Source organism: Phyllobates terribilis, unplaced genomic scaffold (genome assembly GCF_046119375.1).
Source record: "Phyllobates terribilis strain yellow unplaced genomic scaffold, ASM4611937v1 Scaffold_5__5_contigs__length_657084704, whole genome shotgun sequence".
NCBI classification, from domain to species: Eukaryota; Metazoa; Chordata; class Amphibia; order Anura; family Dendrobatidae; genus Phyllobates; species Phyllobates terribilis.
Window position 1 is genome coordinate 129865603 of NW_027362765.1, and position 25212 is coordinate 129890814.

Here is a 25212-nt window from a genome sequence, read left to right on the forward strand (position 1 = left end):
TGACTTCTGCCAAAAGTCTCAGAGGAAATAAAATCTCGATTTGATTAGAAAATAGGAAAGCACTTTCTTTAATAAAAGAGACTGTGCTCACAAAGAAACATACAGACTCCTATATTACTGATTAAAAAAAATAATATGGTTAGCTGAGCTCTTTGTGTCTAGAATTACAGATCTATCCTACGTCTAGTGCTCATTGTATGAAATGGACAAAAAATTATTTTTTTTGTTTGCAAATTCGCTTCAAATATAAATCAGATGTCACATTATAACTAAAATGACAGCGGTGTCCTCAGAGGTCCATAGAGTGACCATTCAGATCAATAATTACTACCTTCCAAATCTTACCGAGATGCCACATGGATTCAAGGGAACAATGTGAGGTTCAAAGTGGTATCCAGCCATCGACATTTATAGTGAACCCATCTTATACATCATTAACGGGTTCGTATCAAATACCATATTCAGCAATCCAGTGTCTGGTATCATCCAAGTAAAGAAGCGATAACAGGCACAGCAAGTGCGTTACTCTCTCCATCAAAATCAGCGGCTATGATTGGAATACCCCTTTAATCACTGATATTTTGGAAGGGATTACTTAGTAAATTATGGGTAACAAACTAAGACTGGATTCACACCTGCTGTTGTATTTACATTTTTAAAAATCTGATGGCAGTGCCGGCCAGAAACCAGCGGCACAACGTTGACAGTAATGAGGTCTACTGGGTCACCGTCACTCTGTCCATCAATTTATCGGAAAACTTAGTGTTTCATGCTGCGCCATGTTTGCTAGCATCCATGATAGAGATTCCAATGCAGATGAGAACCTATGCTAAAGCCGGCCATACACATTAGATGACTGTCAGCCCAACAATGCTTCTGCTGATCAATCGGTCGACAGCCATTTCAGCTCCCATACACAGGAGCGCTCACATGGCTGAACATGCTCCTGGGTTCCCTATGAGAATGCAGTCTACTGACACGTTGGCCGATGGCTTATCTCTAAGAGAACAGTGTGATTGGCAGACCAAAACCAGGCATACAAGATCGACATCTCTTCCAACCATCAGTTGGCCAGCGCCCCCATAAACATTAGACCATAAGCCAAGCCTGTCAATACCAGCAGTTTCAGCTGACTTTAGTCTAATGTGTCGGGGGTCTTTAACAGTCCAAAATACATAAGGAGGAAAGGTACCCATACCTTCAAGTACTGCTTTTTTATTATTTTTAGGGGCAACCTCTGCTTTAATAATGCTCCTCTATTGGAAATATGTGATTAATTTGTATTATTAGATTTAATATATTTTCACAAGAAGTTCACGTTAGCTATAATATATATGTCATAGCAGAAAGTGTTGGAACTCTTGAAATTGCTCCCAGAAAATGAAGCATTTCTCCCAGAAAATTATTGCAATTACACACGTTTTGTTATACACATGTTTATTTCCTTTGTGTGTTTTGGAACAACACAAAAAAAACAGAGAACAAGAATGCAAATTGGACATAATTTCACATTAAACCCCAAAAATGGGCCGGACAAAATTATTGGCACCCTCAACGTAATATTTGGTTGCACACCCTTTGGAATAAATAACTGCAATCAGTCGCTTCCTATAACCATCAACAAGCTTCTTACACCTCTCAACTGTAATTTTGGACCACTCTTCTTTTACAAACTGTTCCAGGTCTCTCATATTTAAAGGGTGCCTTATACCTACAGCAATTTTAAGATCTCTCCACAGGTGCTTAATGGGATTTAGATCCGAACTCATAGCTGGCTACTTAAGAACTCTCCAGCGCTTTGTTTCTATCCATTTCTGGGTGCTTCTTGAAGTATGTTTGGGGTCACTGTCCTGCTGGAAGACCCATGATCTAGGACACAAGCCCAGCTTTCTGACACTGGGCTCTACACTGCGACCCAAAATCCTTTGGTATTCTTCAGATTTCATGGTGCCTTGAACACAGTCAAGGCACCCAGTGCCAGAGGCAGCAAAACAACCCCAAAACATCTTTGAACCTCCACCATATTTGACTGTAGGTACAGTGTTCTTTTCTTTTCTTTTTCAAGAAACAGAATGATGTGCTTTACAAAAAAGCTCTATCTTGGTCTCATCTGTCCACAAGATGCTTTCCCAGAAGGATTTTGGCTTACTCTCGTACATTTTGGCAAATTGCTGTCTAGCTTTTTACATCTATGTTTCAGCAGTGGGGTCCTCTTGGGTCTCCTGCCATAGCGTTTTATTTAATTCAAATGTCTACAGATATGTTGCGCTTACACTGATGCACCCTGAGCCTGCAGGACACCCTGAATTTCTTTGTAACTTGACTGGGGCTGATTATCCACCATCCAGACTATCCTGCGTTGCAACCTTTCATCAATTTTTCTCTGCTATCCATGTCCAGGGAGATTAGCTACAATGCTATGGATTTTAAACTTCTTGATTATGTTGCACACCATAGACCAAGGAACATCAAGATCTCCAGAGATGGACTTTTAACCTTGAGATTGTTGATATTTTTCAACAATTTTGGCTCTCAGACAGTTCTCTTCTCCTCGTTCTGTTCTTCATGCTTAGTGAGGCACACACAGACTCACAATGCAAATATTGAATCAACTTTTTCCCTTTTTATCTGGTTTCAGGTGTGATTTTCATATTGCCCACACCTGTTACTTTTAACAGGTGAGTTTGAACAAGCATAACATGCTTGAAACAAAGTTGCTTACCCACAATTTTGGAGAGGTGCCAACAATTTTGTCCAGCCCATTTTTGGGGTTTTGTGTTAAATGATGTTTTATTTGACTTTTTTTTCCCTGTTTTTTTTTTTTGTTGTGTTGTTCCAAAGCACACAAAGGAAATACACATGTGTATACCAGAACATGTGTAATTGCAACAATTTTCTGGAGCAATTTCAAGGGTGCCAACACTTGACTGTGTGTGTATATATAGATAATATAATATATTATATATATATATATATATATATATATATATATATATATATATATATATATATATATATATACACAGTACAGACCAAAAGTTTGGACACACCTCATTTAAAGATTTTTCATGACTATTGAAAATTGTACATTCACACTGAAGGCATCAGAACTATAAATCTATGAATTAACATATGTGCAATTATATACTTAACAAAAAAGTGTGAAACAACTGAAAATATGTCTTATATTCTAGGTTCTTCAAAGTAGCCACCTTTTGCTTTGATGACTGCTTTGCGCACTCTTGACATTCTCTTGATGAGCTTCAAGAGGTAGTCACCGGAAATGGTTTTCACTTCACAGGTGTGTCCTGTCAGGTTTAATAAGTGGGATTTCTTGCCTTATAAATGGGGTTGGGACCATCAGTTGTGTTGTGCAGAAGTCTGGTGGATACACAGCTGATACTCCTACTGAATAGACTGTTAGAATTTGTATTATGGCAAGAAAAAAGCAGCTAAGTAAAGAAAAACGAGTGGCCATCATTACTTTAAGAAATGAAGGTCAGTCAGTGTGAAAAATTGGGAAAACTTTGAAAGTGTCCCCAAGTGCAGTTGCAAAAATAATCAAGCGCTACAAAGAAACTGGCTCACATGAGGACCGCCCCGGGAAAGGAAGACCAAGAGTCACCTCTGCTTCTGAGGATAAGTTTATCCGAGTCACCAGCCTCAGAAATCGCAGGTTAACAGCAGCTCAGATTAGAGACCAGGTCAATGCCACACAGAGTTCTAGCAGAAGACACATCTCTTCAACAACTGTTAAGAGGAGACTTTGTGCCGCAGGCCTTCATGGTAAAATAGCTGCTAGGAAACCACTGCTAAGGACAGGCAACAAGCAGAAGAGACTTGTTTGTGCTGAAGAACACAAGGAATGGACATTAGACCAGTGGAAATCTGTGCTTTGGTCTGATGAGTCCAAATTTGAGATCTTTGTTTCCAACCACCGTGTCTTTGTGCGACGCAGAAAAGGTGAACGGATGGACTCTACATGCTTGGTTCCCACTGTGAAGCATGGAGGAGGAGGTGTGATGGTGTGGGGGTGCTTTGCTGGTGACACTGTTGGGGATTTATTCAAAATTGAAGGCATACTGAACCAGCATGGCTACAACAGCATGTTGCAGCGGCATGCTATTCCATCCGGTTTGCGTTTAGTTGGACCATCATTTATTTTTCAACAGGACAATGACCCCAAACACATCTCCAGGCTGTGTAAGGGCTATTTGACCAAGAAGGAGAGTGATGGGGTGCTACGCCAGATGACCTGGCCTCCACAGTCACCAGACCTGAACCCAATCGAGATGGTTTGGGTTCAGCTGGACCGCAGAGTGAAGGCAAAAGGGCCAACAAGTGCTAAGCATCTCTGGGAACTCCTTCAAGATTGTTGGAAGACCATTTCCGGTGACTACCTCTTGAAACTCATCAAGAGAATGCCAAGAGTGTGCAAAGCAGTCATCAAAGCAAAAGGTGGCTACTTTGAAGAACCTAGAATATAAGACATATTGTCAGTTGTTTCACACTTTTTTGTTAAGTATATAATTCCACATGTGTTAATTCATAGTTTTGATGCCTTCAGTGTGAATGTACAATTTTCATAGGCATGAAAATACAGAAAAATCTTTAAATGAGAAGGTGTGTCCAAACTTTTGGTCTGTACTGTATATATAGTGAGACAGTGAGAGGGATCATATACGAGGGACGGTTTGTGTCTCCTAGGATGTGCATAGAGGCATATTGAACTCGCTGAAGTGCACTGCAATCACAGACACAGCTGTAGTTGCAGTGCAGAATAAAAGTAAAGTTTGAACTTAGTCAAGCTATTTGGCTAAGTTGGATTTAAGAAAACCCGACATGGGCTTTTATTTTGGGAGTGATCTACAGGAGGCAGTGAGACGGTTCACTCCCTCCAGCCGGGTCTTACAAGAGGCTCATGGCCACAAATTCCATTTAAAAACCTGCAGCAAAGGTTTGGGTGTGTCAGTGTTTTGTCTGCAAGCAGAGCAGGAGGCTCTGTGCACAATAGGCCTGTGTGAAGCTAACGCAGAGACAAGGAAAGCAAAACTCCTGGCGCACCTCAGCGCGACACGGCAGTGCAGTCGCCCACAGTAACGGGTTTGGAGAAGGACTGTGTTATGACCCGTCTGCAATCCGGAGGATACCGTTACCTTTACTTTGTGAGTTTTTGAAAATAAAGACATTTAAGTTGAACTTTACTGGGTCACTGCCTCATTACCGCACAGTGTGAACACCGCATTACAATATATATATATATATATATATATATATATATATATATATATATATATATATATATATGTAAAAAATATAGGTGCAGCGCTAGCAGAAGTATATTATAGAATCAGGCATATTATAGAATCAGGTGCAAAAAACGCCTTCCAGGCAAAACCAACCTCACAATATCCAAACACAACAAAGACAGCACTCCATAGTTCAATAAGTGACGATTTATTGACCCAACATGTCAGGGCAACGTTTCATTCCAACTGCTGGAAGAAGTTCCACAGTTGGAACGAAACGTTGCCCTGACATAATGGGTCAATAAATCGTCACTTATTGGACTATGGAGTGCTGTCTTTGTCGCTTTTTGGATATATATAGATATATATATACACACACATATATCATCTTTTGTTTCACTGCCTTTGGTGATGACTTTCCTCTTGACTGCTTACACTAGATGGAAAATGAAAATGAAGCGAATGAACTTTGTTTCATTGATACAAACAGTGTGTACGCACTCAACTTATGTTTACGGGGCTGCAGCCGGTTTAAGAGGTAGCATGCAGCAGTTTGCATGATAAAAGTCTTCATAAATCATTACCTCAGTGATAAAATCTCCGATATCTCCGGGATGTGGAATGACAGGTCTTATTGGGTATTGTGGTTCTGCACCGACAGGCCTCTCGTCCACTCGTCTGACACCTGCCACTTTGTTCAAAACGTGATCGAGCGTCTCCGGCTGTTGCAACTGACTTAAATCATAGTCCTGGTGGGAAAACAGAAAGTGTTGGCAGGAGGATAAGCAGCTGTTTCCATTGCACCAAATTGCTTAAAGAGTATTGAATGAGTCCCTTCCTGTGGCTGCAGCAGTGATCTGACAGAGCTGGGTGCTGGCTAACGGTAGTCCCCTGCCGATTGTTTTCCTTCTAGCACGGTTGAGTATTTCTTTGTGTCATCTCATTGTTCTCACACACACTCTCACTTGCATTACTACAGAATATGTCTAAAGTGTTGATACTGACTTCTAGGATTGCTGCTTCCACTAGGTGACAGTGTTCTCTTTTTCTGTGAAGAGCCTTTTTGCATACCTTTTTCCCAGGAAGTATTGCTTGCAAGGCCTATCAGTCTCCTTGCACCAGCCTGGTAGTTTCTGTAAATAGAAACTTTACCTCTTAGACCCTCAGTCGAAGGCCTCCCACCCAACCAACCAGTCACTTTACACTGACGAGGGTCAAGAATCCTGAAATTATCTGCAAATGGAGATCTTTACCTTTTGTAGATGATTGGTTTGGCTTTATAGCCTAAGTCATGTAGTAATCTTCTTTAAAGGGTCAACAATGACTTCTACCTCCAATAGGTGGCAGTATAGACCATGTTCTCTTTCTCTGTGAAGATGCTATCGGCATACTTTTTTATCATAGTGCACTACATAGCCTATAAATTGTCCTATGCCAGCTTGGCGGTCTCAGGAAAGAGAGATTTTACCCCTTAGGGCAGGGACACACTGCCGTATTTCTCGTCCAAGGATCGCATGGTAAACCTCTCCTGACCTGAGCTTGACAGCTGCATAGAAATCCATCATGCTGTCATGCTCAGGTCAGAAGAGGTGCCGGCCAGTCCGTTCAGTGCGATGCATTTTATATAGTCCGTTCAGTGCGATGCGATGCAATTATCGCATTAGTTATACGGCCGTGTGTCCCTGCCCTTATGATGTATTAATACTAGCTGATTATTGTGAATGGGCGTTCCTAGAGCCATAATTGGCCAATGTAATCAGGCTGCAAATCACCAGATGAACAAGCAAAACACTCGTTTGTTAGGTGAAATTATTTTTGAGCTTGCTTAAAAGTCATACTCGGCAGCACATCATCCTGTGTAAACACAACTTGTGCTGCCGAGAACAATGACAGTCCATGCGCATAGAACAAATTATAATTATTGATGCGCGTTGGAAGAGCGGATGGCCTTTCTAAACGAGCTATTAAATGAAAAGTGTTCGGCGGTCATTTAATGTCACAAGTTGGCCTGTGTAAACAAGCATTAAAGGTTATTCCCATCTCCAAGATCCTATCCCAATATGTAGTAGGTTTAATAATAATATTAGCAAATACCTCCAATTAGAAATTTAGTATAGTTCTTCTGATTCGCTTTGTTGCTTACCCCATGTGCAAGGCAGTAGCAGTGCCCTGCACATTGTATCCATGGTTACCACCATATAGTGACAGTTAATAAGCTGTTATTGGTTGTAACCATGGATACCTAATTTACTGCAATGCCCTGCACATGGGCTAAGCGACATAGTGAATCAGAAGAACTATACTACATTTCTAATTGGAGGTATTTGCTAATATTATTATTATTACAACTACTAAATATTGGGATACGTTCTTGGAGATGGGAATACCCCTTTAAACCTTTTGTTGCCTGTTATTCCGACAACCAGTCTCCTACTTTGCATGGACAAGGGGCAAGAACCCTGAAACAGTTAATAGAGATCTGTTCCTTTTGAAGAAGATTCTGGGTTGTCTTTCTATCCTGAGTCATTGCCCATCCCTGTGAGTATCCATCCATACAGGCATTACCTGGTCTTCCTCTCCACCTCCCTCCTCGTCATACTTCAGTATGTTGTCTCTGACGTCATCTTCCGGGTCGATCAGCAGCTGCTTTGTATGTCGTTCCTTTTCTCTGCGCTTCATCCACATGACAAACAGGAGAACCATAGCTGAAAGGATGAAGAATATTGGTTCCATATATTTCCAGATACTAAATTGCAGTGGTCTGATCATTCTTATTTATTGCAATTATCTTGTAGAAAAGAGGAGTACGTCTTCTACAGTCTAGTAATATTTATGAACCTGGCACTGACTTCTGACAACATTAAAGGGAATGTATTACCTACATCAATTTTAAACAATTAAAACGAGATACTGATACATTCTTTTTTTTCATTCTCTTTTTTTTCTTTTTCAGTTTAGGACCATATGCGAGCAATAATCTGGAGGTGTTCATTGACTTCTCTGTGAGAGTGTGGTGGGCATGCTCTGCGATCTGTGCAAAGGTCACTGTGCAGGGAGGCATTGTGAATAGTAGATCATGTGTTATCTACTGGTTGATTACCTTTCATTGTTATACTGCTTGTGATGATAATAACATGACTGCTGAGAAGTTACACCTTGTATGTACTTCAGTATACTGTAGAGCTGCACTCATTTACTGGAGTTGTCATATACAGTACAGACCAAAAGTTTGGACACACCTTCTCATTTAAAGATTTTTCTGTATTTTCATGGCTTTGAAAATTGTACTTTCACACTGAAGACATCAAAACTATAAATTAACACATGTGGAATTATATACTTAGCAAAAAAGTGTGAAACAACTGAAAATATGTCTTATATTCTAGGTTCTTCAAAGTAGCCACCTCTTGCTTTGATGACTGCTTTGCACACTCTTGGCATTCTCTTGATGAGCTTCAAGTGGTAGTCACCGGAAATGGTTTTCACTTCACAGGTGTGCCCTGTCAGGTTTAATAAGTGGGATTTCTTGCCTTATAAATGGGGTTGGGATCATCAGTTGTGTTGTGCAGAAGTCTGGTGGATACCCAGCTGATAGTCCTACTGAATAGACTGTTAGAATTTGTATTATGGCAAGAAAAAAGCAGCTAACTGAAGAAAACGAGTGGCCATCATTACATTAAGAAATGAAGGTCAGTCAGTCCGAAAAAATGGGCAAACTTTGAAAGTGTCCCCAAGTGCAGTTGCAAAAACCATCAAGCGCTACAAAGAAACTGGCTCACATGAGGACCGTCCCAGGAAAGGAAGACCAAGAGTCACCTCTGCTTCTGAGGATAAGTTTATCCGAGTCACCAGCCTCAGAAATCGCAGATTAACAGCAGCTCAGATTAGAGACCAGGTCAATGCCACACAGAGTTCTAGCAGCAGACACATCTCTACAACAACTGTTAAGAGGAGACTTTGTGCAGCAGGCCTTCATGGTAAAATAGCTGCTAGGAAACCACTGCTAAGGACAGGCAACAAGCAGAAGAGACTTGTTTGGGCTAAAGAACACAAGGAATGGACATTAGACCAGTGGAAATCTGTGCTTTGGTCTGATGAGTCCAAATTTGAGATCTTTGGTTCCAACCACCGTGTCTTTGTGCGACGCAGAAAAGGTGAACGGATGGACTCTACATGCCTGGTTCCCACCGTGAAGCATGGAGGAGGAAGTGTGATGGTGTGGGGGTGCTTTGCTGGTGACACTGTTGGGGATTTATTCAGAATTGAAGGCATACTGAATCAGCATGGCTACCACAGCATCTTGCAGCGGCATGCTATTCCATCCGGTTTGCGTTTAGTTGGACCATCATTTATTTTTCAACAGGACAATGACCCCAAACACACCTCCAGGCTATGTAAGGGCTATTTGACCAAGAAGGAGAGTGATGGGGTGCTACGCCAGATGACCTGGCCTCCACAATCACCAGACCTGAACCCAATCGAGATGGTTTGGGGTGAGCTGGACCGCAGAGTGAAGGCAAAAGGGCCAACAAGTGCTAAGCATCGCTGGGAACTCCTTCAAGATTGTTGGAAGACCATTTCCGGTGACTACCTCTTGAAGCTCATCAAGAGAATGCCAAGAGTGTGCAAAGCAGTCATCAAAGCAAAAGGTGGCTACTTTGAAGAACCTAGAATATAAGACATATTTTCAGTTGTTTCACACTTTTTTGTTAAGTATATAATTCCACATGCGTTAATTCATAGTTTTGATGCCTTCAGTGTGAATGTACAATTTTCATAGTCATGAAAATACAGAAAAATCTTTAAATGAGAAGGTGTGTCCAAACTTTTGGTCTGTACTGTACATTACAGGACCAATACTGAGGTACATACAGATGAAACCACAAGTTTACATACACTATATAAAAAGACACATCTGCATGTTCTTCTCAATATCTGACATGAAATCAGAATAAACCTTTCCCGTTTTAGGTCAATTAGGATTACCATAATGTTTAATATTTGCCAAATGCCAGAATAATGAGAGAGAGAATGTTTTAAGGCATTTAATAATAATATTTGTATTTATATAACGCCAACATATTCCGCAGCGCTTTAAAATTCAGACAATTGACAACATTATTGGCACTGTCCCCATTGGGGCTTACAATCTACATTCCCTATCAGTATGTCTTTGGAGTGTGGGAGGAAACCAGAGAACCCAGAAGAAACCCACGTAAACATGGAGAAAACATAAAAACTCCTTGCAGATGTTGTCCTTGGTGGGATTTGAACTCAGGACCCCAGTGCTGCAAGGCTGCAGTGCTAACCACTGAGCCACCTTGCTGCCCCATTTTTATTACTTACTGCGGCTAGTCCGTGCATTACCGCTCCAATCTCTGAATGAGCCTTTTAGATAAACGGAGCATGTGAGACAAAATACTTCTGGCTTGGTGAGCGCTGCCAGGGAGACATTGTGTTAAATAAACCATTAAACTCACCTATTGGATCCTCGTCTCCCTGGCAGCGCTCACCAAGCCCGCGGTATTTTGTCTCACATCCTCATTCCCGACGCCTACTGGTCCGGGACACAGCTGCAGCTGACACATGCCAATGCATGACCCATGCAAATATAAGGGGCTGAGGGCCGAACCACTGGCAAAACGGGATTCGGACATATGCGCCGACGCGCCATAGGCTGTAATGGTTCTGGCAGAGTGAACGTGCGCTCAGACGTGCATCATTTTCTGGCGTATACACCTACTAGCGAAGGTCACCTAGACGCAGTCTATTAACAAGCATATACACCTACTAGAGAAGGTCACCTAGACGCAGTCTATTAACAAGCATATACACCTACTAGAGAAGGTCACCTAGACGCAGTCTATTAAACACGCATATATACCTACTGGAGAAGATCACCTAGACACAGTCTATTAACAAGCATATACACCTACCAGAGAAGGTCACCTAGACGCAGTCTATTAAACACGCATATACACCTACTGGAGAAGATCACCTAGACACAGTCTATTAACAAGCATATACACCTACCAGAGAAGGTCACCTAGACGCAGTCTACTAACAAGCATATACACCTACTGGAGAAGGTCACCTAGACACAGTCTATTAACAGGCATATACACCTACTGGAGAAGGTCACCTAGACGCAGTCTATTAACAGGCATATACACCCACTAGAGAAGGTCACCTAGACGCAGTCTATTAACAGGCATATACACCAACTGGAGAAGGTCACCTAGACACAGTCTATTAACAGGTCACCTAGACGCAATCTAATAACAGGCATATACACCTACTGGAGAAGGTCACCTAGACGCAGTCTATTAACAGGCATATACACCTACTGGAGAAGGTCACCTAGACGCAGTCTATTAACAAGCATATACACCTACTAGAGAAGGTCACCTAGACGCAGTCTATTAAAAGGCATATAGACCTACTGGAGAAGGTCACCTAGACGCAGTCTATTAACAGGCATATACACCTACTAGAGAAGGTCACCTAGACGCAGTCTATTAAAAGGCATATACACCTACTGGAGAAGGTCACCTAGACGCAGTCTATTAAAAGGCATATACACCTACTGGAGAAGGTCACCTAGACGCAGTCTATTAACAGGCATATACACCTACTAGAGAAGGTCACCTAGATGCAGTCTATTAAAAGGCATATACACCTACTGGAGAAGGTCACCTAGACGCAGTCTATTAAAAGGCATATACACCTACTGGAGAAGGTCACCTGGACGCAGTCTATTAAAAGGCATATACACCTACTGGAGAAGGTCACCTGGACGCAGTCTATTAAAAGGCATATACACCTACTGGAGAAGGTCACCTAGATGCAGTCTATTAACAAGCATATACACCTACTAGAGAAGGTCACCAAGATGCAGTCTATTAAAAGGCATATACACCTACTGGAGAAGGTCACCTAGACGCAGTCTATTAACAGGCATATACACCTACTGGAGAAGGTCACCTAGACGCAGTCTATTAACAGGCATGTACACCTACTGGAGAAGGTCACCTAGACACAGTCTATTAACAGGCATATACACCTACTGGAGAAGGTCACCTAGACGCAGTCTATTAACAGGCATATACACATACTGGAGAAGGTCACCTAGACGCAGTCTATTAACAGGCATGTACACCTACTGGAGAAGGTCACCTAGACGCAGTCTATTAACAGGTGAGTGTAATAGCTCAAAATCCACCGATGTTATCCATGGTCCACCTGCACTAGCAGCGCTTTTTCTTTCTTCTCTACTTTAAGATAAACTGAGCGCTGCAGTATCTATAAAGCGGTTTTGTTTCCAGGAGCAGCCATCAGTGGGAATGTAATAGCTTAGTGTGATACCAGCTCGAAAAGCACGAAATCTACGATAAATGTCTGAATATACATGAGTATAATTATAGCAATAGGCCAAAGATTGGAAGCGTTTCTGTCAGATCAGAAAACTATTCTGTACAAAACAAACAAAAATTCCTACCGCAGAAAAACAAGTGAATCAGTAAAAGCTTTTATAGGATTGGAGCATCAGCTGACGGTGAACGAACCCCTCTCAATTACCCTTCAAACAGAATTAACTTCATATGATGCTCGGCTCCGGGATTTTAAACAAACATGAAAGTTAAGCATCTGCAGAAGTAACAAAATGCGGCTCGGTGATTGTTCTCTGTTGCACTCCATGCTAATGATCCCCCTTGATTATGGTCACCTTGCTCCTAGGGCTGAGTGATTGGAATAATTTTGGGTGTAAACAGCAACTCGGTGACATTGTGAGCTCTAGCAAGGACAGGTGTGCTTCCAGGGCACATGTTTGCAGAGGTATGGCCACGTGCCATGCGGCAGCCATTAAATCTAGCGGATTGATGGGATCTAAGTGTTACAGAGAAGCAGATTAGAGCAGGAGATGCGCGGTTTTTAAATTAGAGAATTGATCATTGGCGTACCCCAGTTCTGTACGATTACACAGGTCAAAGACAAATGGGGGCAACATTTCCTTTTATTACAGGGATGGGTAGCATGATGTCTCAGCGGGCAGCACGCTGTAACCTTGCATATCTGGGGTCCTGGGTTCAAATCCCACCAAGGACAACATCTGCAAGGAGTTTGTGTGGGTTTTCTCCAGGTTCTCCGGTTTCCTTCCACACTCCAAAGACATACTGATAGGGAATGTAGATTGTGAGCCCCAATGGGGACCGTGATGATAATGTCTGTAAAGGGATATTCCACCACTCAAAAAAAAAAACCCCAAGTATATCCCTTTGGATAGGTGATCACTATGGGTCCAATCGCTGGGATCCCCAGCAATCTCAAGATGAACACTTTGGATCCTGAATGGAGCGGATGTGAACATGTGCAGCCTCTGCTCATCTCATTGTCTATGGGACTGCCGGAAATAGCAGAGTGCCGTATTCAGTTTTATTAAACAGTCCAATTGACTATGACTGATTTAGGATGGGGTTGCACAGCCATGATCTCGGGATCGCTCAAGGTCTCAGCGATGGACCGGGGAAAACTCTTTCATTTATGCCATGGCTGAATGAGGATATCATAGGACCTCATACAAGTAGGAAATGAATAAAGAGCTCACATAGAAAAGAAAGATACAAAACTAATTATAGAGTCTAAGTAGAAACAGGAGGTCAATTTTCCCTACATGAGTCACTGCAAAAGTCCCTGCAGGGGGGAGGAGGGAGCAGCTGGGTCTTGAGCTGAAGAGGGTGATGACTCATGCAGGGAAGAGAGACTTCCTGTTTCTACATAGAGCAGAGAAAAGAGAAGAATTAACTGGGTAGAAAGGCAAAATGAGCAATTGTAAGTACACAGTGCTATAATATGATGATTGCAATATATTAAGAGAATAAAAACTTTGATGGGACGAGTGCTTCTTTAATTGACTAGAGGGATCCCCCTCCTCTGTGATGGTATGTAGTGTCTAATACAAAGCACTGATTCATCGTCCATCATATTACCTATATAACATTATATAAAAGACCTTCTTTCCCAGAGAACCTTGTGTTTTGGCCACCTGAGGTTGAAATTAATTTACAGCTTGATTATCTCAAGATGTTACTTCAGAAGATTATCATCACTTCACTTTGTCATCTTACTTTCTGATTTTCTGGCCATCTTTTAATCTTAGGGTGGATTCACAAATGCCATGGATAAGTCTGGTGTAAAATCCAACAGGCTAGTTTTTGAGGCAGACTTGCTTTGCAATGGGTAATATCCCAGACTGTGTAGTTGGTGCTTTACTATAGGGGCTTGTTCACACGCTTTATTTTTGCCACTTCTTTTTCAAGGGTAAAAAAGCCTTGTACTTTACAGTACCAGCAAAGTGATGGAGATTTCTGAAATCTCATGCACATGCTGCTTATTTTTTTTCTTGCGGATTTGAACCATCAAAGTGATTTTTTTCAACTCAGCGGCATGTCAATTCTTTCAGCGTTTTTTGCCCATTTAAATTAATAGGAAAAAAATGCAAGTAAAAACTCGTCAAAAAGGCACATATTTTACACTGCATTTTTACGGCCAACAGTTTGGTTTTTGGTAAAGAAAAATCAGCTGCAAATACTAAACAAAACCCAAGAAAAAAAAAGCAAGAAAAAAACACAATGAGCATATACCCTACAGCACATAAATAAGTAAATAGTACATATGAATAACATTGGGTAACGCTATTTTGATCAACAAAGCATAAAAGTCATTCCACCACGACAAGGTGAACCCATCGGGACGGTTCTATCCTGTCTTTCTAGTGTTAAAAGCTTATTTTGTGTCAAACGGCCCCAGTGTGAATAAGGGCAGGACCCAGGCCCAACTGAGACACCCAGCCATGGGAAGCTATATAGATACTAAACTTATGCACTTCTTGGTGCAGTTCGTCTTGGTTTTATGCCTCAACGCTCCCTCTCGCTCCCTGTGTATCTCCATATTTTTAAACTATTTTTGGTATACATTTTAACCCCCTGTGTTAATATATACTATGAGGATAAACTTTTATTTTCTATTATTTTAGTCCTGTTCATGCTTCTTTTGTTGGTGTTTTTAATAGTTAAAACCACAGCAAATCTGCATGAAAATCAACTTATAAGATGATCCACCTCGCTTCCTCACTATGCCATCCCAGGATGTTATTGCCTCATAGAACGATCTTATAAGGATGTTATTTCCTCAGTCAATGGAATGAAGTTAGAAGATGTTATGGATTCCGCTCCGGCAGAGTAAGGTTATTTCTACTTACACAGTAGGATAATAATACAGATGAGTATGGCGATAATTGCTCCTGTGCCCAGCCTGGTGGCAGCCACGGCTCCAATAGTCGTGCAGTCTCTGTTCTCATCGCAGGGGCAGACCTTGACCCTGATGACAGACGTGTTGTACAAGGGAGGGTTCCCCGAGTCTGTCACAATGACGGGGACCTCGTACACCCCTGATTCCAAATATCCAAGCTGCAGGCTGAGGCGCGCGTAGTTACCTGAAATGACCACAAGATGGTAGCAGAACAACACACAAGACTTTCTTGTTGCAAGTTTTCTTCTTAAGCCACAAACTTCCTATCCCTATATACAACTAATGCGAGGTACTGTGTCCACTAGAGCCACCAATATAAATATTACCAAAATTCCTCCCAATATGGCCATGTGTAGTACTGGCATTTTCCTATTTCACTGCTGTTGCCATTTTTGCATCCGGATCCCTTGCCATAGTAGTTGCCACTCCTGCAGCAGCTTTTCAACAACTAATGCCAATAAAGTAGCTGCCTTATTGTACCTCTCCTGCACACTTCTCTTTCAAGACTGGGTATCATTATTAATGGGTTATTCTTAGAATTGAAACTTATTCCACATCCATAGGATAGGGGAAAACTTCCTGATTGCTTGGGTTCCTGACTACTGTTACCCCCAGCGATCCCAAGAACAGTGGTCCGGAACCACAATAACGGGGCTCTGCAGACCCGCAATGGAGCGCAGGTGGGCCTGTTTAACCTTCATTACATTCATTAGGCATGTGCAATCCTTTGTGCAAAAAACTATCAACTTTTTGTGACTTCGCGCCAACCGTGAACCTTTTTGGATTTGGGCGTGGTTAGCTATGTAAATTAAATTGTCACAGTTTTAGAAATGTTTTTAAAGTTATAAAGAAGTTACAAAATCTCAAAAGTGTGACACTGATAAATTTGGTGCAAAAAACAGCAACATTGCCACAAGGAAAAATTACTTTAAAAATTCCTCCACCCCTCATTGTTTCTGGGAGCGCTGGACTCCCCATTCTCCAGCAGTCCTTGAGATGAGGCTTGGCAGAACCCAGTTCTTGGGATCACTGCGGATCTCATCAGTCAGACGTATAGGGGTTAAATTGTGATTCTGGGAATAACCCTTTAGGTGTATTTCCATTGACAAATTGTGAACCTTTCGAAGGTAATCTCTGTGATAACCTCTACAACTCACCATTTATTCTGTTGATAGTCCAGTTCCTTCTTATGGTGGAGGGAACAGTTGGAAGTTCAAAAACAAAGGGGTCCCCGCTGGGCTTGCGATCCATATCTGTAGCTGTGATGTTTATACCATGGGAGTTGAGCCTCTCACAAACCTGGGCCTCTTTGGGGAGCAGTTCAGGGGCGTTGTCATTAATGTCAATGAGCTGTATTTGCAGTGTGCCAGTACCACTAGCAGGGGGCACTCCTATGAGCAGGAAAAGAAGACAAGCTTTACCTCTGGTTACTTTTCTTTGGCTAGTACACAATGCGAATGAAGTTCTCCACTTATGGATAGGCACTAAGGATATTGTGCTAATTATATAGCCCATTCCAGTAGGGGCTCTGCAGGAGAGCGTATGGAGCTCCCCACCGACTCCCAATATGTACGGAGAAACTTAGCAGAGAGGGGTGTAAAGTTGTGCAAAACAAAATGTGGATGACATAAAAAGGCAGCCATATTAAGTGATCCGGTCATTTCTTGCATAGCTTGGATTTTATTATCATACCGCCCCTGTTCATTTTATTTGCAGTCACCTTCGCACATCCTAAGACTTCTGCATTTTACACGTTGACCTCCATTATAAAACTTCTGAATACCCACAATTATTATTATATGGCCATCATTCCGCAACCAAATACTAAGAGCTGCCAATTCTGGACACGGAACCTCTAATATGTTATATCAGTTATGCCGGGGTCACAGGCAGGGCTGTGGAATCAGTAAGCCAAACCACCGACTCCAACTCCACAGCCCTGCCTCACTACTGAGCATGTACATAAAGTGCAGCGCTGATTCATCAACTACAAGCCGAGATCCTTAGATCAGGAACAGGACAGACATTTATAGGACATTTCATAACTCTCCCAAATTCTTAAGAAAACATTTACAGCACATCCTGCAGCATTGTACAAATGGACCCAATTTATTATATATTGTCAGAATCAGTCCATTTTATTCTGACACCGCCAAAATGGACACCGACTTTATGACGGTTGATTCTCTCATGCGTGAGAATCGGATCGATTATGTTAATGACACTCGGATCAAACTGTCATCTGAGTTTACTCAGAGTGCAGGCTTAGTGTAATCCGATTCTTTCGGATGGGAGAATTGCAGCACATGTGCGGAGAAGATGAAGAACAAGATTTCTCCATTGTGTGAGTCTGCAGCAATCAAACTGCACTCAGATGTCATCCGAGTGCAGTCCGATGATTTCCATACACCCAGGCTGAGTGTGATTCAATTTGCACAGCCAATTTGCACCTTTTTTCTTATGCCGAACCGGCATAAGAAAAAGAATGCTGATCAGCACTGCCCATTGTATAAGATTGGTCCGAGAACTATACGATAAAACAAAGGATAGAACTTGGCCTAGTTATACACTCATGTGAGCGAGCACCTACATGCACAATATGATTAGTTCGGAATATAAATGATGTTAATTCATCTAGACCTGACCTCACTGCCATAAAGGAACTCACCATTGTCAGTGGCCAGGAATTTGGCCTCATAGATGTCATCTTTAACAAAGGGGGATTCACGATCCAACACGGCTGTAGTAAACACCTGCCCATTTGTGGTATTGATAGCGAGCCAGTTTGCAGGATCGTGCAATTTGGTGTATCTGAAGAGGAAATAGGATAAAACAATATGAAAAAAAAAAATAAGAGTATACAGTTTACTTCTCCAGCCTGAAGGTCTACTGTCATCAATCCGATCGGCTCCACTTAAAACAACTTTGGCTGCCAATTGTGAGCCGTGCATTCTGCTGCTGGGCGCCTAGGGAAAGGCATTGGTCAATGCAAAGTGGTTTTCCTCCAGCTACAATTGAATCTGAGTATGGTTGGATGGTGCCCAAGATTTTATATTGAGATGGAGCCAGCCCAAAAGGCTCAGCTTTTAAAACTTCAGACGGTTTCACTAACGCAGTCTCCCAAACTCATTAAAACAACCCGTGGTTACAGATGGAACCAATTTTCTTTTAAGATTGACCTGACCAGGTACGCTGAGATGCTGCATGAATAGGCTGTGTGCAGTGTTCATTACCTGCCATGGAGGGCAACAAAGGAAAGAACACCGCCAAGGATAAAGGGTGAGGATTTTCTCCATGTTTTCTTCAATTACTTTAGCTGATTCTCCTAGTAAATTGCACAGTGTATCATCTGCTTCTCTATGGGGTGTGACCATACAGTGCAGCTGGAGTTTCTCTTTCATTATACCATGTAGATTCCATTAAGGACAAAGATGTAAAGTCTTCCCTTTCTCAAAAGTCTTACAATATTTCATGCCATCCTGCAAAATAATATCCCGTTGTATGTACGGGACAGATGTCTGAGCAGCTCCTAGGCTGCATGCATTTGGAAAATAATAAAACTAGAGTGAATAGCAAAACTTTGTTTTCTAAGCCTACAGACATAGAAAAATGTTATAACCAACTTGTTCGATTCCATACGGAGACTCATTGCGTGTGATAATCTTGCTTAAAGAGGTTGGATGCTATTTATTGATGGCCTATCCTCAGGATAGCCATCAATGTCTGATCGGTGGGGGCACGATACCTGTCACCCCAACTGATCAGTTGTTCCAGCGATGGCCGGAAGTTCTCGGATGATGGCCGGAAGTTCTCGGATGATGCCCGGCAGCTATATAAAAACTATCAGATTCACTCCCTATTCATTTCAAAAAGGGGTGGATCTACAGTTCCCAGCCGCAACCACTTTAGAAATGACGGATCTGTTGTTTTCTGGCAGCATCCAAAAACTTCCAGCCTTCCCTAAAACACTGGGGGATGTCGGGTGTTGCACCTTCACTGATTCTATGGATAGGCCATCAAAAAAAAAATAGTAGCCAACCCCTTTAAATTCTGTAAATTGAGATTCTCACCGCTAAATAATAACCACGCTTTTATTTTTTTCAAAAAATGAACAGTGCAAGTGAAAATAAGAAACTTTCTCCCCTTATAGGTCATTTATTTTCTTCTGCAGTGATCAATCACTCTCAAAAACTACTCAAATTTGTCTAAAAATCTGTTTTCAGTGATGGATCAAATTACATTTTTTTACACACTAGCCTGGCCTCTAGGGCTTTTTTAATCTTTAACTTTTGTTTCAGAAAATAACACATGTACACAGCCACAATAGTCAGATCCGGATCCTATCTTTTGTATTGCAGTGTCAAATAAGCCCCTGCAAAGGTCATTGTGAATGGAGGGGAGCAAGGTGCAGCTGTGACATCGCCTATTGTGATTGATGGATCCTGTGTAATCAGCTACGTATAGAGGTGTTACTTGTCATTGTAATCCTGCCTTTGATGATAATGAGACTACTGAAAACTCTTCCTGAAAGAACATGAAGTATGATTCTAAAACAGCTCCAGTGGCCAGTGTGAAAATTGCAGGATTATTCTATTTTTTTTTAATAAAGATTGTAAAAAAAACATTTTGTCAACAATTTGTAAAAAAAATACATTTAACACAAAAACCTGATTTAATCAATACGTCATTTTTCTAATGATACACTCCCTTTAAGCTGAGTGCACTCTTTTGGTTAAATCCCTGTTTAGGTAAGAAAAAAAAGAGGATCATAAATTGCACTAATCAGTGTGGATGCCATATATCGAAATATTCAGCGGTGCAAAGTAAAGAAAAATATAATAAAGCAGCACATAGCATCATTTAGTTATAGGGCTATATTCACACATAATTCTAAGTATTTGCAACCAAAATCAGAAGCCGAAGCTACAGAGAAAAACTATAATTGATTCACGCCTGTCCTGTGTTTTGGAGCAACTCCTGGTTGTGGCCAAATATTAGGTTGGTGGAGGTATAAGAGTCCACGGCCAATGAAAGTCTAATAAGGCACCGATTTTTGGAATATTTAGGGATAATTGGTCTGTGTAAATGAGAAAAGAGATTTTGATAAGTCTCAGTTGGACGGTCATCATGTGTTTACGGCGGAGTCTCAGTCATGGTAAGCTCATTATTTTAATGGCAGATTAGTTTCCCAGGTCATATTTATTAGGAAAAAAAAGACTGTGTTGACTGCACTGAAAATGCAAATATTAGTTTGTTTTTCAGCCAAAATTGTTATGTGTCATTACACAAAATAAAGTGGCAGAGGAAGCGGATTAGGCAATACATGTATTCAGGTAAGGCCACATGCACACCTGCAAGTAGTACGGAACTCAAGCACAGAATTCACACAGAAAAAGGGTAACGTGCTCCATCGAATGTTGTGTTATGATCCAAAAGTTCATTATATCTGTACTCCTCCATACAGCTTCTTGAACATGACTTTGTCATATATATGGCGCCTTAATTCACCCTTGGGGTGTGATGGGAGCATGGCTATGTCAGAAATCTTACTCCACCAGGGGCTGGAGTAAGATTTGTGGTGAGACGCACACAGGGTGCACGACACTCATCTAGCAATCCTAATTCATGAAGAGGTATACGCATACACGAGGGTTAAATCATTTGAATGTGTTCATTTTACCAACTGATGAATTTTGGTTCTTTAAGGGTCAGAATTTAAGAAGGGAAGGAGAACAGAAGGGGGATAAGATCTGGAGCAGCAGGTGCTGCTTATTTCTGCCATCTTAGGGAGAGGAACACCCACCCATTCCCTTCCTTTTTCCTTCCCTTCTTTTCCTTTTTGTAGGTGCTGATCGTTGGGATGCCAGTCTCAAAGTATATCTATGCAAGTCTACAAAGTATATAACAATTTGTTGTCATGGCTGGGTGGGTTTTATCTCTAACCCAAGGGTAAACGGAGGTCCAAAAGGCCCGTTGTATAACAGAGTTTGGCCATTTATCAGATGGTTTTTGGTTGTACTTAGAGATAAGGTTAAAAATTTGGCTCATGATAATAAAAATAATTATGTTGATGCCTGTGGTATTACAGTCAATAAAAGTTGTGGCCATCCCACTTGACCCATAAATGTGTTTATGAGTTTCTATTCATTGATGGAAGTGGTTCACCAATGTGGTCATCCTCACAGACAACAAAAGGATCGGGCATTAAAATTCAACGTGCCCGACCTTATGTCTCCTGACATCACCTGGGGAGAGTAATAAATCTTCTAAAGACTGTCATGCAGAAATCGGTGGGTTTAGTCCACTTTTCTCTTATGTGTGTCAGGTGTAACATCTGTGCTGGTCTCTGCTTTGGTGGCGCGCCTTTGTTATGGGTGATGCTTGACAGTATTAGTTCTGTATTATTCTTGGGACTTTTGGTGCCAAGAGATCAGGGAACTGGGGGTTGTCTGGTTTTGATTGCTATTTTCTGAGAGCCCTGGGCGTGGCTGCCTGCTATTTAAACCTCTGAGTCTCTGACTTCCATTGCCAGTCAATTCATTTTGCTACCTGACGGGTGCTCCTATCCTTGCGTGTGGTGTTTTCTGGACTCCTCCTGAATTTTGACTATACTTTTGTTTTACGATTCTGTTTGTGAAGTGACCTTTTGGCTTTGACCCTGCTTGGTGACCCTTTTTGTTTCTGACCAGAGGGTTGGACACGATGACCCTGGGAGGTCCCTTCCAACTCTAACATTCTATGATTCTATGGCTCTTCTAGACGGGAGCCCTTCCATGGAAGCAATCCACTGGACCCTATTGTAAGACCAGATCCCTGTACAGGTGCTAAAGGTGAAGGTTGGCGTTTCTTTGGAATCTGCTGGACGGAGTGACTTGTGCCAAGTCTGTCCGAGGTAGCCTTTTTGAGCCTGTGGTCTCTGACAGATGTGACATCGGGGCCTTTTAGTCCTAATCAATTTCCATTAAAATTTAAAAACTGAAGATCAGAGGAGGAAAGATGACAAAAAAAGATCTCCACTCATAACAGGTTATGGTAATTTGGGCAGTTTTTGGGTGTTGGGCTTACTAGTGCTTCACTCTTGCAACATTACTTTACACCTACACGACTTTTCAAAGCTAAGAATTTCAGTTTGAATAAAACAATTTCCAGATATCAATTTCACAAAAAGAAACAATAAAGAAAGGGGCGAGTATTTCAAACCTTTATAAAAAAAAAAGAAAAGAAAAAACAACCACAAAAGAGAACGAAACACCTTGTGACAGTATCGGCGATACAACCTGGAACAAATAAGAAGAAATTGCCTCGTTAACTGGGAATGTCTTTCTAAAGGCTTCATTATATGTCCAGAAGCGATAGGAAGGAGCCTCCATGAGTCAATATAATCATTTTCTCTGTCAGCCGGCCAGGCCCCCGAGTGAAGTGTCTGAACCACATAATGATTATAAAAATGTCACAAGTGAAGTGTGGGTAATTGGGCTCACACCAGCTGGACTCTGCTTTCTTTCACAGTCAGAATATGAAAAAAGGTAAAAAGTCGTCATGGAACAGAATTCTGGGATAGCATCAATGCTCCCCTTGCGTCTTCCTGCAGTTGACCCCCTTTTATCCCGGTCACCCCCCGGAGACTGAATTACCGCAGTGAGGTATACAGGAGGCTTGCTGATCGTGTCTGCACCCTGACACAATTTAACAATGTTCTGAAACCTTAGACGGGCTGCTCCAACTCGTCGTTATGACAGAAAGGTCGTCACTTTGAAGACCCGGAGGATATCATTAGAGCAAAGACACTGGGACAATGTCCGCTAATAAATGATATAATGCACCATCCGAATTCCCTGCAACCTCATAGAAGATTGATGGCAAAATACACCTGGTCCATCCAATTCACCCTCATTATTATTGCCTTTGTTATTTTTCTCTCTTAAGACAGATAAAGGTTTATCAGACATTTACATTCACTTACTGTAGATTTTCCAACCACATCTGCTGGATTTTTTTTCAAAGCATCTACTACACATTCAATAAAATAAGATTTTCTGACATCGCTCCTGATGTCTCCCAAGTAATTTCAATGGTTTCCATCTTATTCTTATGTTTACTTCCCTCCTGGACATTATTTAAAGCCCTAGTCCCTGATTCACCAAAACTTTTATGAACAATGGAGGCATGTTTGAGTCAGATGCGCCTGATTTATTAAGAAGCGTCTTAAAAGTGGCGTGCGCTGTGCCACAATCCTTACTCCAGTCGTGGTCTGGAGTAAGAATTGTGGTGTAAGGTACGTCACAACTCGTCAAGAATTAGACAAGCAGGCATCACCGAGCCCCATACCACCCTCGTTCTGCCCCAGGTCCACCCATTTTGGCACCTAAAGGCGCGAAATTTGTTGTGTTAAAATGTTGCAACTTTCCAAAGCGTTTTCCACCAGATTTCCGACATAATCGTTTTGATGACTGGGGATCGTATTAAAGTAGTAAGGATCTGATAAAGAATAGCCCAAAGAGGCGTTATTCTGTACAATATAGACATGAGCCACTGCAGAATTTATTTATAAAAAATTAAAAAGAGTAACTGCCGTTTTAATTTTAATTTCATAAATCAAGAATTACACATGAAAATAAGAAACTTTGTAACAAAGTGCATTGTGAAAGTATTTGGCCCCCTTGAACTTTTCTACCTTTTGCTTCAAACATAAAGATATAAAATTCTATTTTTTTGGGGAAGAAACAACAACAAGTGGGACACAATCGTGAAGTGTAACGAAATTTATTGGATAATTTAAACTTTTTTAACAAATTAAAAGCTGAAAAGTGGGGCATGCAATATTATTCGGCCCCCTTGAGTTAATACTTTGTAGCGCCACCTTTTGCTGAGATTACAGCTGCAAGTCGCTTGGGGTATGTCTCTATCAGTTTTGCACATTGAGAGGCTGAAATTCTTGCCCATTCTTCCTTGCAGAACAGCTCGAGCTCATTGAGGTTGGATGGAGGGCGTTTGTGAACAGCAGTTTTCAGCTCTTGCCACAGATTCTCGATTGGATTCAGATCTGGACTTTGACTTGGCCACTCTAACACCTGGATACGTTTATTTTTGAGCCATTCCATTGTAGATTTTGCTTTATGTTTGGGATCATTGTCTTGTTGGAAGATAAATCTTCGTCCCAGTCTCAGGTGTTTTGCAGACTCCAACAGGTTTTCTTCCAGAATTGTCCTGTATTTGGCTCCGTCCATCTTCCCATCAATTTTAACCATCTTCCCTGTCCCTGCTGAAGAAAAGCAGGCCCAAACCATGATGCTGCCACCACCATGTTTGACAGTGGGGATGGTGTTTTGAGGGTGATGAGCTGTGTTGCTTTTACGCCAAACATATCGTTTTGCATTGTGGCCAAAAAGTTCGATTTTGGTTTCATCTGACCAGAGCACCTTATTCCACATGTTTGGTGTGTCTCCCAGGTGGCTTGTGGCAAACTTCAAACAAGACTTTTTATGGATATCTTTGAGAAATGGCTTTCTTCTTGCCACTCTTCCATAAAGGCCAGATTTGTGCAGTGTACGACTGATTGTTGTCCTATGGACAGACTCTCCCACCTCAGCTGTAGATCTCTGCAGTTCATCCAGAGTGATTATGGGCCTTTTGGCTGCATCTCTGATCAGTCTTC

The 25212-nt window shown here is 41.6% G+C and overlaps 1 protein-coding gene across 2 annotated transcripts in view; it reads right to left on the reverse strand.

Moving 5' to 3' along the window:
• Positions 1-25212, reverse strand: part of CDH4 (cadherin 4) — a 1143840-nt gene that overhangs the window by 1944 nt on the left and 1116684 nt on the right. For both annotated transcript variants that reach the window (XM_073683019.1, XM_073683020.1), the window contains 5 exons: positions 18226-18368; positions 16715-16948; positions 15508-15741; positions 7815-7954; positions 5834-5998 (listed from right to left, as the gene is read on the reverse strand). In XM_073683019.1, the coding sequence (XP_073539120.1) occupies positions 5834-5998; positions 7815-7954; positions 15508-15741; positions 16715-16948; positions 18226-18368 (916 nt within the window). The remainder of the gene's footprint in view (positions 1-5833; positions 5999-7814; positions 7955-15507; positions 15742-16714; positions 16949-18225; positions 18369-25212) is intronic.